The sequence below is a fragment of the Barbus barbus genome (assembly GCF_936440315.1).
Source record: "Barbus barbus genome assembly, chromosome: 1".
Lineage (NCBI taxonomy): Eukaryota > Metazoa > Chordata > Actinopteri > Cypriniformes > Cyprinidae > Barbus > Barbus barbus.
Window position 1 is genome coordinate 2,157,501 of NC_136729.1, and position 15,371 is coordinate 2,172,871.

The 15,371-nt window shown below is 37.1% G+C and overlaps 2 protein-coding genes and 1 long non-coding RNA gene across 5 annotated transcripts in view; 1 reads left to right on the top strand and 2 right to left on the bottom strand.

Annotated features, from left to right (window-relative positions):
- LOC306870531 (macrophage mannose receptor 1-like) overlaps window positions 1-2,106 on the top strand; it is a 3,947-nt gene extending 1,841 nt beyond the window's left edge. Inside the window, exons 4-5 of the mRNA XM_079417841.1 lie at window positions 1-66; window positions 227-2,106. The exon at window positions 1-66 is cut by the window's left edge and continues 282 nt beyond it. Of these exons, the coding sequence (XP_079273967.1) occupies window positions 1-66; window positions 227-588 (428 nt within the window). The 3' untranslated portion in view covers window positions 589-2,106. The remainder of the gene's footprint in view (window positions 67-226) is intronic.
- Window positions 1-5,131, bottom strand: part of LOC306870599 — a 5,600-nt gene extending 469 nt beyond the window's left edge. Inside the window, exons 1-4 of the long non-coding RNA XR_013784281.1 lie at window positions 3,129-5,131; window positions 2,583-2,674; window positions 2,147-2,266; window positions 1-572 (exon numbers count right to left, since the gene is read on the bottom strand). The exon at window positions 1-572 is cut by the window's left edge and continues 469 nt beyond it. This is a non-coding gene — a long non-coding RNA (uncharacterized lncRNA). The remainder of the gene's footprint in view (window positions 573-2,146; window positions 2,267-2,582; window positions 2,675-3,128) is intronic.
- A 1,124-nt stretch (window positions 5,132-6,255) lies between these two features.
- The window catches only part of LOC306871897 (leukotriene B4 receptor 1-like), a 31,779-nt gene continuing 22,663 nt past the window's right edge, over window positions 6,256-15,371 (bottom strand). The window contains exons 1-4 of one of the 3 annotated variants that reach the window (XM_079420137.1): window positions 14,616-14,988; window positions 12,373-12,944; window positions 8,545-8,812; window positions 6,258-7,300 (exon numbers count right to left, since the gene is read on the bottom strand). In XM_079420137.1, coding sequence (XP_079276263.1) covers window positions 6,929-7,300; window positions 8,545-8,812; window positions 12,373-12,944; window positions 14,616-14,642 — 1,239 coding nt within the window. In that variant the 5' untranslated portion in view covers window positions 14,643-14,988 and the 3' untranslated portion in view covers window positions 6,258-6,928. Of the gene's footprint in view, window positions 7,301-8,544; window positions 8,813-12,372; window positions 12,945-13,907; window positions 14,059-14,615; window positions 14,989-15,371 lie in introns of those variants that run through there. The other 2 variants (XM_079420138.1, XM_079420139.1) reach the window with 2 other exon arrangements.

Sequence of the window (15,371 nt, forward strand, 5' to 3'; positions counted from 1 at the left end):
AGAACGGTCAGAGACGATGGATTGACATCTCTTGTGATAAGCAGTTTCCTTTTGTGTGTCATGAAGGTGAGTAGATCGTCACAAATCACACACAATCCATCATCACCTCCAGATCTCTTAAAGTTGATGCTACATGTCTGACATGACAAATTCATCCACAGAGTTTGTTCTGCATGTTGTTTTTGATCAGTCTCTAGTTTCTGCTTGTGCTTGGTTTGGTTTCCAGATAAACTGATTGTGATCAGAGAGAATCTGACGTGGTCTGGAGCTCTGAGATACTGCAGACAGAATCATGTGGATCTGGTCTCGGTTCATTCAGAAGAGATGCAGCATGAGGTGATGAACGTGGTTAAACGGGCGTCTACTGCGGCGGTGTGGTTGGGTTTACGTCACTCCTGTGTTTTGGGCGCATGGTTCTTGGTGAGTGGAGAGACTGTGTGCTATCAGAAGTGGGCTCCAGGGAACGGCACATCAGAGGAGGACTGTGAACACACAGTGAGATCTGGAGCAGTTCAGTCTGGAGGAGATCAGCGCTGGATCAGCCGTCCTGAAACTGACAAACTCAACTTCATCTGCAGCAGATATTAAGAGAGAAAGATGCACAGCCCTTTCATGTAAGAGATAAAATGCTTGTGTGTTCCTTTAAATTCATTAATCACGTTGTAAAGCAATAATTTTACATATAATAATTTCTAACTCAGCAGGCAGTCACACCTGAAGGTTAAAAGCAGAAATCTTCTGCTCAGATGTTTGTTAATATAGTTCAAACAGTTGAAAACAATAACTGTTATTGACTGCAGGTGGGTGAATGTCTGTTGATATCAGTGAGATTCCTGTGGGTTTGTTTGCTCCGTATTAACAGCCTCAATGGCCAGAATAGCTGATAACATATTCAACATCTTTCAACTCTTTCAACATTTCTTTTTACACTCATATATACTCTATTAGATATACTATTATAATGTTTTCTTTCTATTTTATTATTAGATAATTCATGAATTGAAGTTCCTTATTTGTGTTTCAAGCATCTGTTTGCTGGAGTGAATACTTCTTTAGCTCTTATATTACATTTTATGGATTGCTCATGTCTTTAGGTCAAAAATGACTGGTTGAATGTGTGTTAGTGAGCACCAACATTGTGCTCTAGCTAACTGAAATATTGTTTATTCTTTAAGCAGGAAATGTTGGCAATAAAATATTTACAATACATGTGTGCTAAACATAAAATAGCATGTCAACAACAGCATCTCAAATAAACTCCTGTAAAACCAGCAATCTCTCTCTTTTGACTGCTTCCCATCAGAATTATCATTCAGTTACAACATACAGCACAAATGATCTGAATCCTATTTAAACTTTTTCAGGAATAGTGTAACTTCCCTGTTGTTGTTACATGGCTTTATTAAAAAGGAGCTGATGAACGAGCACACTTAAACATTCATCATGTACATTTATTAATGCAAATTTGATTTACAGTTTGATTCCCATGACAGTAACAAAACTTGAATTGACAGTTTTAGTGTCACATGATCCTTCAGAAATAATTTTAATATGCTATTTTTTTTTCTTTTAAAATAATTTTACATTTGAAAACTGTAAATTGCTTTTTAACATTTGTTTTTGTGGAAATGGTGATACCTTTTTCAGGATTCATTGATGAATTGAAAGAACAATGAGCAGCATTTATTAAATAATTTAGTAAATAGAAATCTTTTCCAACATTATAAATGTCTTCGCTGTTACTTCTGATAAATGTAATGCACCCTTGATTAATAATTTCTCTTTTTCACCACAAATGTATTAATTTCTCTCTTGTCTCACCACAAATGTTTGAATGGTATTGTTTCCATAAAAATGTTAAGCAGCAAAAACTGTTTTCAACATTGATAATAATCAGAAATGTTTCTTGAGCAGTAAATCAGTATATTATTATGATTTCTGAAGATCATGTGACACTGAAGTAATGATGCTGAAAATACAGCTTTGAGCACAGGAATAAATTACATTTTAACATATTCACATAGAAAAGATGTATTTTAAATTGTAATAATATTTTACAATATTTATGTTTTTACTGTATTTTAATCAAATAAATGCAGTGATTATAAAAAATCATGTTCAAATTATTATTTTTTTTAAATCATACTAATCTCTAACTTTTGAACAGTAGTGTATGTTTGAGGATTTACTTACAAGTCATATGGTTCATAGCGCCTTAGAGATGTTGTCCGCTCCAACTCTGCTGCACGGCCATCTGCTAAAGAATCTAGAAATATAATATGCCATTTATCACAGAGACAAACATATTTAGTATACAGGAAGGTTTATTTAAAGGAAGCAAGCTACAGCAGAAGTGAAATACAGAAAATAAAGTAGTTTATAGAAAATATCAAATAATAATATACATATACACACAAACCAGTTTCTTAAAATAACAGAATTAACATTAATTTTTTAGGTTTGTGTCACTCAGGTTTGGATGTCAAAACCTTCCTAAAATAACTACTATAACAGATGCATGGTAATAAAATATGTTGTGAGAAAATGCATCAGAAAGTATTTAAAGAGCTTTCTCAGCTCACCTGTGTTAAAAGCATTACTGTCAGGAACTCCCTTCACAAACTTTGACATTTTGGTGCTTGTCTTCTGTTGTAGAGAGATGATGATATCACTCCTGAAACCACAGGACAATTTGTGTCAACATTTGTTTACCATGAAAGATAAAAACACGTTTGAACTAATGCTAGATTCAGTTCATTCGCGCTCCTTGTAAGTGACGTCACCGATTAACAGGCATATTTTAGGATAAATAAATTAGACAACTTTCAATAAACCATTGATAAACTGACAGCAAACCCTTTACAAAACTATCCAAACCTCTCATCTACACATAAAGATGTGATTAAAAGCCCAAACTCTCATAAGCTATAGACCATTTCAAGGACGTAAACAGTAAGAAAGGCGTTGGAACGCTACTGCGCATGTCTGGTCCTGAAGCATTTCTGTTTTAAAATCTCAGATCTAGCAAAACCTACAGCACATACTTTTTAAGTCTAGCGAAAACACAAGTTAGGCATTAAAAAATAATCAATAGAATTGCTCTTTATATGACTGATGTGCAAACTTACAAAGAACATTAAACGTAGTCTTCCGGACGGCTCAAATCGGCTCTGATTGATAAAGAAAACCCACACAAATTAATCATCTCTCTCATATTCTTCATTATTCTTTTGTTCAAAGATTCTTGTTTTCTCATCAGCTTCAGAATCTCTTTTAGTTTAGCACAGATCTTTTGATTTTCCAGCTCTGCCTTTGGCCTTCTTGCGCCATTCTTCTTTTTGTCTCTTCTTGTCCTCCTTACTCTGGTAACGTCAGAGCCCCTGGTCTACAAGATCGTGAAAATCAATTTCTATTTTTTCTGATCGTCTTGTTTGATTAGTCGAGGATTGATCAGAAAAGTGCACACTATTATAACCAATTCTCTGTACAGTTTGTTTTTTAAGATAAAAGCCTACATGCAGATTAATAAATGCACACACACACTATATACAGTATATATGTGGGGAAGTCGTGGCCTAATGGTTAGAGAGTCGGACTCGTAATCCAAAGGTTGTGGGTTTGAGTCTCGGGCCGGCAGGGATTGTAGGTGGGGGGAGTGAATGTCCAGCGCTCTCTCCACCCTCAATACCACGACTGAGGTGCCCTTGAGCAAGACACCGAACCCCCAACTGCTCCCCGGGCGCTGCAGCATAAATGGCTGCCCACTGCTCCGGGTGTGTGTTCACGGTGTGTGTGTGTGTGTGTGTGTGTTCACTGCTGTGTGTGTGTGTGTGTGTTCACTGCTGTGTGTGTGTGTGTGTGTTCACTGCTGTGTGTGTGTGTGTGTGTTCACTGCTGTGTGTGTGTGTGTGTTCACTGCTGTGTGTGTGTGTGCACGTTGGTTGGGTTAAATGCAGAGCACGAATTCCGAGTATGGGTCACCATACTTGGCTGAATGTCACTTCACTTCACTATATGTGGGTATGTATGTTTTTATGCACATTTACTGTAAACACACACACAGGTAGAAAGTGTGGCCACTATTAATGTTTTTGAAATAAGTCTCCAATGCTCATCAAGCCTGCATTTAATAGATCATAAATATATACAAAAACAGTAATATTTTAAAATATTACAATTTAAAATAATGGTTTTCTATTTTAATATGCTTTAAAATATAATTTATTTCTGTGACCAAATCTGGATTTTCAACATAATTACATGCACTACTGTTAAAACATTTGGGGTCAGTATTTTTTTTTTTTTTTTAAAGCATATGGATACATTTATTCAGCAAATGTATTAACGTGATCAATATCAAAAGCAGCAGGCTGGCCATGAGCAGCTTTGAGTACTATATTGTATTTCATCAAGTTGTCAAACACATCTGGATGATCATATGGTCACGTGTGGTTTATCACTGTCCTGTCTCTCTGTAGCACTCACTGTCTGAGCTGTCTTACATTACAGATGATGACTAGAGTAGAAAAACAATTACTTACTTTAATGCACAATATTTATAAATAATAATACTATTGTTTAATACATCAGTACATGTTGGAATTAACATTAGACAAGCATAAGTGATGAAAAATGTGTTCCGTTAGCTTTTGTAAAATACTGCAGTTACACTCTTCAACATTTAAGTTTACAGAATACATTTCTGTAACGTGTTACACACTGCATTTATCTGCTGACAAGATAGCTATAGACAACTAATGAGAACTCATATTTAATTATAGCCCACATAACGCTTGCAATAAAACTTTCCTTTTCACGAAACAGAAAACGCTAGCGCATGTAAACAATGACGAAAACACAATTCTGCATCATATTTGAAGAAATACAAAGAATCAAATGGAAAACACAAGAACTTGTCCTTCCCTGAATGTAAATGTCGCTGTATATCCTGGAGTTACTATATTCAGCTTCTCGCTTCACTGCGATTATTTATAAATCAATGTTAGTTCCAGGCCAGAGGGAGCACCGAGCAACAAGGATCTCATTTTAATTTCGACATTTTAAACAGCAGGATTAAATAAATGAATCGCTATCCCACTGTGCATCAAGCCCTGCCGCCATTGCTAACGCTAACCGGAAACGTCCGAGGAACAAAGACGTCACTTCCTTATACCGCCGAATATCCGCTGAAACGGTCAGCTTACCTCGCCTGAAAACAGTTGAGATGTTTACCGACATTGTCAAAGTTTTCTGTGAAGTAAATATTCAACAGAAACGTGTCAGTTACCTGTAAGAAAGTGTCTGGAACAGCTGTATGTGATATTTGTGTGATTTTAGGGACTAAACTCACCTGAAAGCAGTGAAAACAGCAGATAGACGGAGATTTACGGTCCTCAGTTTGTGTTGTCGGCCCGTTTCCATGGAAACTCCCTCCACTGCAGCGCCCGCCCAATAAAAGACGTCAAAGTCACGCAGCATTTGCATAAATAAACCTCTAGAATTAGAACACTACACTTAAAATAGCATTAAATCGCGAATTTGAAACTCATTTTGTAGTTCTAGACCAATAGGTGCTAAATGGATAGAAAGTGGTGCTTTTATATTTTAAGATTTTGTATCAGTTCAGCCTTTTTATTTCATTTTAAAACAGGATTGCAGTATTTTTTATACTAAAGTTAATTAACTAGGCTAATAATTTTTTTGAGTCATGCAAAACAACATTAACAGATAACAGATATAAAAGGATCTACTGATCTTAATAAACACGTATATAACTCAAAATTAATAGTTTTGATTACACTATAGTTGAATGCAACTAATATAAATTGAGTCTGGAATGAGTTCTGGACCAGACAGGACCATTTAGCTCACTTGATCTCACTTTCCAGAAAAAACTATATTTACAACATGATGAGTTTGAAGAAATAGTCTAGAACCGTTTGTGCAATGGAAAGGTTCTTTGGATATTAAAGGTTCTTTGTGGAACCATACACCCTGCCGAAGAACCATTTAAGAACCTTTTGTTTTTAAGAGTTTAGGTTAGAAATGACTGGTTGGATGTGTGTTAGTGAGCACCAACATCATGTGCTTTAGATAATGTGAATATTGTTTATTCTTTAACAGAAGAAGGTTGGATGTAAAATATTTACGATGTTTGTGCAAAACAAATGTCAACAGCAGCTCAAATAAAATCCTGTAAATCCAGCAATATCATCTTATTTGATTATTTTGAATTATCATTCAACAGAGAGCAAAAATGGTTTAAATGCTATTTATTTCTTTATTTGCAGGCATAGCGTAAGTTCCCTGATGTTGTTGTTTGGGTTTAATAAAAGGGAGCTGATGAACGAGCACAATTAAACATTCATTATCTACATTCATTATTGCAAATGTTTACAATTTGATTCCCATGATACATTGACATGCTTTAAAAATATATTTAAGATATAAACAATATTTTGCATTGAATATGTTTTGTTGATTGATGATTTTAGGAGTCAAACTAACAAATAAGACGTGTATGTAATGGAATATGACTTGATCAATAACACATTGTTTATGCTTCTGGTTCACATCAGAGATGTAAATATAGTCCGGCCTGAACGGATAAGTGTGGTGTGGACATGAGCAGACGAACGAGGAAGTGTTCACATGCAAATGTGTTAACAAACAAACTAAAAACATACAGTAAACAGCAGGAGTATGAAATGAAACAAATTTAGACCTAAATCTTCTAAAAATGGTAACAATTTTTAATGCTCACATTCCAGCCAATCACAATCAAATATTTAGACAGAGAATATAAGACACTTTTTTATTCTGAAACAGCAGCAGCAGAATATTATTTCAGTTGTGATACTGAGAGTCCAACACCATTTACTAACATTATAAACTGACCTCAGGAGAATAAATACATGATATGAGCTCTTTAATGCAGGGTGGTGAGGGTCTTCATCTCGTCTCTGTTTTGCACGTCTGCCATGGTCTCGTCTTCACCAGCAGGGGTCTCGGCTCTCGCCCCGTCTCCTTTACGACTCAGTTTGACGGACAGCTTGGTGAAAACAGAGCTCTCTGCATTAGAGCCACGACTGCTGCGGGTGGTGGCCGACTCCGAGTTGGTTCCTTCGAAGAGTTTGGCCATGAAGCCCAGACCAGCCTGACGGATGTGAGAGCTGCCGGCAAACACGTACAGGACGGGGTTCACGCTGCTGCTCATGAAGGCGAACGCCGTCACGTTGGGACGGGCTGCTTTTGCTGCTTTTAAAACAGAAGAAGAGGAGCCCTGCATCACACCAATCACCTGTGAGAACAGACCAACAAGAAAGAGAAATGACAAGAGCTTTTGTGAGCTGACATAAAATGAGAGAAAACTGAACATACTCTACTTTATATTTCACACATAAGAAAATAACTGACAGTCTGTTAGAGTATACAAGGGAGGCTGACCATATCGGCTCTCCTCAGCCTGATCCTTATTTCATGTCTAAGATGTGCAGAAGGTGGCAGTATTTTCCTTCTAGTAGATTTGACAACCGCCATGAAAAGGAAAATAAGACGTGTGTTCAGCCGCCATTAAAATCAAAAGAAGAGATTGCTCTTAAGAACCAGTGAGGTTGTTCTAGCATGTCACACACATTTGAGCTTCAGTGTTCAGTGTATTTGATGCATGTAACGATCAGTCATTCATTTATCGTTTACTAATTTCATTTTGCGTCTTGTTTCGGGTTTGACTGACAGACACAGCAAGCTTCTAAACTTATCTCCACTTTTTTACCTTTACGTTGCAATTATTCTGCTTATTGTACATATAAAATACAAGCAGTTTATATCAGTAGTCCCATATTCCTTCAATGATTTGATACAGTATTGTGCATATGTATACATATAAAGAGTTTATATTACATAACCCTGCCTATATAAACATATATATTACTTTTAGTCTCTGCACAAGCATTGGATTGATTTTAATAACTTTAATGCACTGTACTTGGATTGTGCAAACACTATAATATACAAGTATTGATCGGGACTTATGGGCAGATACTCAATATTCAGTGACTCGGATCAGGCACAGAAAACCTGATCAGGACATCCCTAATTAAAAGTGATCAAACTAAAAAATCATCCATTTATTTGTATAAATGAAATGCATTTTTAGTTTAAAATGTCTTATTTTCTTTAATGAAGTGAATTGACCGCTTAAAACTGACCAATCAGAAAGGACATTCAAATTACTCAACGTCTTCCTACAGCAAATTATTTGCCTCGTTTCAAATTAATAACCATTTAATAAATTGCTATAAGTGACCTTTCAAGACCGTCATCAAGTCAAGTGAGTTTGTGGTCAACAGGTTAAATGAAACTTTCAAATCGATACAAAATATTGATAAAATCCAGTTGTTTTCACGGATTTAAAAACAAGAATGAACAACCAGGCATATTATTCACAAGGCTGAATATTTTTCCACTGGATGTTGTGATTTGACGTGATGCAGGCTATGGTACTGAGATATTCATGGCATCATATATTGAGGTGTTGCTCACCTGCAGGATGTTGATGAGGTGATACGGCAGCCAGAAGACGGTGAACGCAGCGATGATGATGAGGATGAGGGCGTTTCCTCTTCCTTTGCGCTGGAACGTTGCACTACGCAGCCGACAGATCACTGAGATGTAGCAGAACAAGATGAAGGTGAAGGGCAGCAGGAAACCCAGGATAGTCTCAGACAGGTACTGAAAGATTTCATGAGTGTTGCTCTCCCAGTGATACGGCATACACACATGCATATCTGGACGGAATGGCTTCACCATGCTGTCGGAGCAAAGAACATATGAAAAACACAACCAAACAGGTTGACTGTCAGATAAAAAGAAGGACATAAAGAAGATTACAATCACTTATAAAACCAATAGAGCTGCTCCGAGTTGTTGATACGAGTTGCGAAGGTTACTTTGGAAATGTAATATGTTACCTATTTAAAATGTAATTAGTAGTGTAATTATTTCAATTGCTTCATTAATGTAACTGATTACATTTGATTACTTTTTGATTACTTTTCTAAATTGTGTGTGTGTGTGTGTGTGTGTGTGTGTGCTTGTTTATGCTACATTGTGAGGACCAAATGTCCCCACAAGGATAGTAAAACCTGAAATTGTTGACATTGTGGGGACTGGGCTGCAGTCCCCACGAGGAAAAAAAATATTAAAAATAGCATATTATGTTCATCTGAACGTGTATCAATGCAAACAGGTTTTCTGTAAGGGGTAGGTTTAGGGTTAGGGGATAAAGAATATTGTTTGGTCAGTATAAAAGTAATAGAAGTCTATGCAAAGTCCCTACAATTCACAGAAACAAACGTGTGTGTGTGTGTGTTAAAATATTCAGCTGTAACCCCCTTTGTAATCGTTAACATTTTCAAGTAACTGTGATCTAACTGCACATGTTTCCCCAGAAACTGTAACAGAAAACGTTTACAGTGCCTTGTGAAAGTATTCATACCCCTTAATTTTTTTCATGTTTTGTTATGTTGCTGCCTCCAACAGGACAATGAGCGTAATCACACAGCAAGAGTGGCTTAAAGGCAACTCTGTGAATGTCCTTGAGTGGCCCAGCCACAGCCTGAGCTTGAACCCAATCAAATATTTCTGGAGAAACCTGGAAATGTGCATCTGCCCCCATCCAACCTGACAGACCTTGAGAGGTGACGAGGTGAGGAGAAGAATGGCAGATAATTGTCAAATGCTGATGAGCAAAGCTTGTCACATCAAACAAAAAACGACTTGAGACTGTAAAGGTGCTTCTGCTAAATATTTAGTTAAGGGTATGAATACTTATGCAATGTACTTATTTCAGTTTTTTATTTTTAATACATTTACGAAGTTGTGACAATTCTGTTTTTTAAAGCGGTTTAACATAAGGTAGCAACATAACAAAACGTGAAAAAAATGATGGGGTATGAATACTTTAGCAAGGCACAGTATGTTTATTTTGTTATTAAATTAAATTATGTAACTCCATTACATGTAAACACTGGTAATGAGTGGCTACTTAAAGGGTTAGTTCACCCAAAAAATACAATTCTGTGACATGTACTATTTTACCGATGTCCTTGCTACGCTTCTGTGCATTGATCGTGATCATATCCTTGCTGTCTATGGAGGGTCAGAGAGCTCTCAGATTTCATCAGAAATATCTTAATTTGTGTTCCAAAAATGAACGAAGGTCTTACAGGTTTGGAACGTCATAAGGGCGAGTAATTAATGACAGAATTTTCCATTTTGTGCAAACTAACCCATTAAGGCTTGCTTATTAATACATCTCATTTATACCACTTCCACATTTTGAAATGTACGCTGTGTGTTTAGTGAACTCCTCCTCCTCGTTTGACGTGCAATAAACAGGATATCAAAGTTGACGAGCAGTTTTTTACAGCTCTTTTTATAGTTGTGGGTGATGAACTGAATCGACATGGCGACATTTTGCCAAGCCAGTAATTTTTTACTTCAAGTTAACAACTTAAAATGTATCATGTGTATAGCATCATTTATCTCACAACCTTGAACATAAACCATGGTTTTACCACAAATAAAAAAACAACAAAAAAACATGGTTACTACAGTTACTAAACCACAAATAGTTGTGCTACACTAATCATAGTCTAACCATGTCGTTTGTAGTAAAAATTTAGTTTTTACAAATTGTTATCTATATGCCAGATAAACATGGTAACTACATTTTTTCTACAATAAATCCATGGTTAATTTTTGTAAGTGAACATTAATAAGGCAAAGACCGTTAGACTATTTGTGTCATTCTGTCACCATAATCAGACAATAGCAAGCTTTATGATTGGTGGTCTGAGCTTACAAGTAGGGTGAATGGAAGAAGGCTGTAATCATGAGATGGACCAGAGTACACAACTCTCTAACTTGAGTGAATGTACAGATACTGCTGGTCAAATATTACTCCATTACAAGTGAAATTAAAAAAAGTGAGTTAACTAAAAATAATAATAATAATAAAATAAATAAATACAATATGAACACCCCCAACAAAAGCAGCATGGTAGTGATCTCACACATCTACCTGTAGCTATTTGTCCACATTTGAACTGAGTGGACAATGAAATTGCTGTAAATGCTGAAAAAAATAGAACCTGTTTTAAAACCCAGCAACACAACAGTAGCTGTATAGGCCATGTTTTAAAGAAGAAAAATCACCCACTGACTTTCAAAGCTGCTACATAGTAACAAATCTCTACTTCAAGGACCTGGATAGAAATGTAGAGAAATGAAAACTATGATATTTGTCAAATGTAGTGAAGTTAAAGTCATAGGTTTCCAGAAAAAAAATAAAAATACTCAAGTAAGATAATAATAAGTAGGCTACAGATACTTAAAAAGTGTACTTACAGGGGTCATCGGATGCAAAATTAACTTTTACATGTTGTTTTAACTAAAATGTGTCTTGGCAGTATGTGTACATAACCACCCTATAATGATTAAAAAAATCCACCCAGTGTTTTTTTTTTTTAATTTAGATAAATCCAGACCCCTTTCTCATATCAAGCCGTTCTCAGATTCTGGACAGAATGACGTAGTTCTGCACAGGCCCTTCCCACGATTATTGACTGACACTAGCGTTTCAGTATAGACCCACCCTGAGAGAGCTGTCATCAGTCCGCCATTGTCTGGAGCAGAAGCGATTTGAGGTGCTTTGTTGTTGGATGTAATAACGAACATGGCATTTGTCATTTACTCCAGACATCTGAGCCGCTGACGACACAGAGGATTACCTTTGTTTCTGAAGGGAATGCGCCCCCTGATCTACCTAAAGGCATTTATGTTTGAGCGAATCATTCGTGATCCAGCTTCACCTACACAAGAAGTGAGTGTAAGGTGTTTTTTGCAAATCGCCTTTCCTAATAATGTGCTAGTTAGCAAGTTTCACAGTGAATGTGGCCAAAGTTTACCATCTCTCAGAGAACCTCATGGAAGAGAGGGGCGGGTGAGCAGAGCTTATTAGCATTTAAAGCAACACACAAGGAAACAGCTTGCTATGGACAGATCAAGTTTTAACAGGGAACAAAACTGTGTTGTTTTACACTACCATTGAAAAAATTAACCAAAGCATGTTATAGACTTTTCATTAAGACCCTAAAGAATTATATCAACTTGTATCAACTTGAACCCCTTTAAGTACAATACTCAAGTACATGTAATTTGTTACTGTCCACCTCTGTGCATTACGTGTTGAATTAGGCTATATGTTGAACCAATCAGATCTATCTGTTAGGAATCTGTTGTTACTGATGTAACTGCTTGAAAGAAGTGTGATTTGTGTTTCAGTGTGATCATAACTCTCAAACGTACCGATAGAAGGGCATGGGCAAAGCCATCAGAAAAGCCATCACCCAGATGCCCAACATGATGGACAGGAGCCTTTTCTTGGTCCTCAACCTCTGAGACAGAAACGGCTTTGTGACGGCCAGCCAGCGGTCCATGCTCATCAGGCAGATCAGGTAGATGGAAGCGTACATGTTGACGCAGCACAGGTAATGGACCGTCTTACACAGGGCAGCTCCAAACTCCCAGTGTAGCCTTTTCGCCAGGAAGCGGAGGAACAGCGGAGCGCTCAGGAGAACAAATGCATCCGCCACGGCCAGATTCAGGATCAGCAGGCATGTAACGGAGCGGCGACGCACTCGACACAGAACCGACCAAACCACAAACAGGTTCCCGGGGAAACCAAACACGAAGGCAATGACCAGGATAGCCATCCCGATCTGACTGGACAGGGACAGGGATGCTGTGGAAGGCGCGGCGGGCGCGGCGGGCGCGGCGGGCGCGATGGAAAACTGAGCTGCTCCAGACAGGGCTGAGGGCTTTGTAGGGACAAGAGTGGCCATTTGCTTCAAAGTTAATGGTGTTGTTTCTTGTATTTGCTGTGGAGATAAAGTAAACAGAGAGAGGAAAAAACAAGATCACTTTCCTTTTTGCCTATGAAGCAATTTGTGGTTACACAGATCTATCTATCTATCTATCTATCTATCTATCTATCTATCTATCTATCTATCTATCTATCTATCTATCTATCTATCTATCTATCTATCTATCTGTCTATCTATCTATCTATCTGTCTATCTGTCTGTCTGTCTGTCTATCTGTCTATCTATCTATCTATCTATCTATCTATATCTATCTGTCTGTCTATCTGTCTATCTATCCGTCTGTCTGTCTGTCTGTCCGTCTGTCTGTCTGTCTGTCTGTCTGTCTGTCCGTCCGTCCGTCCGTCCGTCCGTCCGTCCGTCCGTCCGTCCGTCCGTCCGTCCATCTATCTATCTGTCTATCTATCTATATAAATAGTAGCCTATTTGTTTTGCTGTGTTCACAGTGGTAATATTGCCCAACACAAAGAGAATTTCCCCTTTTGGTTGCTGTAAATCCACATCCACAAAAAAAAAAAAAAAAATCGAATTCCCCCAATGAGTCCTCACGTTTAATATGACTGATGACCTATTATATAATTATTTAAAAAAAGAATGAAAATAACAGTTGTTCAGACATTAGCACATAAATCCTGACACTTTGATTTATCTCATTCATTGTTGCAATGACAAGAAATTCTCAATTATACCCTGATTCACCCTCGTTTACCCTCATACGGGTTCACTGTAAACGTCATAGAAATTTATATGTATTTTCTAATTACGCAATTGTAAGAATTTATCTGAGTAAATGATTTTTTGAGATTGTCTGTCAAATCATAAAACAAAACAAACAAAAAAATCCTTAAACATTAACACTGGAAATGTTATTGAAAAGTCATGGAAATTCACATGAAAGAAAACAGGACTTGGAAACTGGGTTTCCTCTAAATTGTCAGTCCTCCTCAACCCAATATTTACCGTTTCGACTTCGCAGAGTTGAGCTTTCTCTTGCTTTCAGGAAAATCTAGACTGAGCACAAGGATACACTGCACGAGTCTGTTTGTTCAAAGTTCAGCTTCTGTCATTTAACAGGACATTAATGCGACAAACCCTGAAGAAGCATTGTGATGTGGGTTTTTTTTTTTTTTTTTTTGTTAAGCACACCACAAGCTGTTACACTGACATCGTTGCCCAATCAAAATATGCTTAAACTTGCAGTTCTTGCATTTTTTTTTAACCTAACCTTATGGTGACCTACTTGAATTTTTTTTTGTGAATTTGAATTTAAAGTTAGTATTATAGGTTTAAGTGATGAATTGTCTTTTATATATCAGTTATGCTGCTAGTCATCTATATTCTATGAAGCGTTTCCTGCTGATAGAGGTGTTAACCTTGTTTTACACATTTATGATAGATAAGATCATTAGCTCCCCTTGCAATGTTAAATGTTGTAAAGTCCTTAAAAACATTTCAAGCACAATCAATCATGTGAAAATTGACTATTATCAGAGGTTTAGATAAAAATGTCACCAAGTCCAATTTACTCTCAATAAAACATTACCAAAATACTTTATTTTGTATCGCAGAACCCCTCCTTTAGATTTAAAACACACAGACACACTCACACGTGCGCGCACACACACACACACACACACACGAATATAAATGCACCTCAAACAGCCTTACCTCAATTCCTCGTACACTTTTCCGCATGCGAGCACACTAATGTAGTAGAAAATATATGAAATGAGTTTTCACAAGTGTCTTTATCATTACCATCTTTCAAATAGTGATGCTATTTAACGTCAGCGCTTCCTCTTTCTTGCACACTAGGCTACTTGAGAAACAACCAATTTCCTCAGACAGGAAAGAACAAAGAACACTTAACATGCACAAAAAAAAGACAAAAAAACTTGCCATGACTTGGTTCATTTGTTTTGGTATATTTTCTTTCTGTTGCATTTTATGCTCTAACTCTCTTTCTCTCTTATTTGAATTGATTTACATGGGGAAGCCGTGTCCTGTGATCATAACCTACTGATAATTGAAGTGTGTGTGTGTGTGTAGGCTACTTCGATTTCCAAATGCTCCGACTTGTTTTCATAATAGGGGTGTGTGACTGTTTCCAGTTCTTGACTTAGACTGTTGTAACCAGGATGGGACGCAACATCAGCCAAATGCAGGTAATTTCTGCCAAGGGCCAATCGGGGGATCTTTGCCTGATCTCCTCGACCTGAAGAATTTATTTGGATCTGAATGAAACAGACAAGGCTTTTGTTTACTAATCAGTTGTGTACTGCAAGCACATGGCTCTAACTTCATTTCAAATTCAGACTCACATAATGACCTCATGCTCTACAGAAAGATGTTGCGTCTGGGTCATTTTATTAATTGCTTAGGTCACTTCATAGCCTATCCCTATTATAAAAAAGGCCGGCCTTA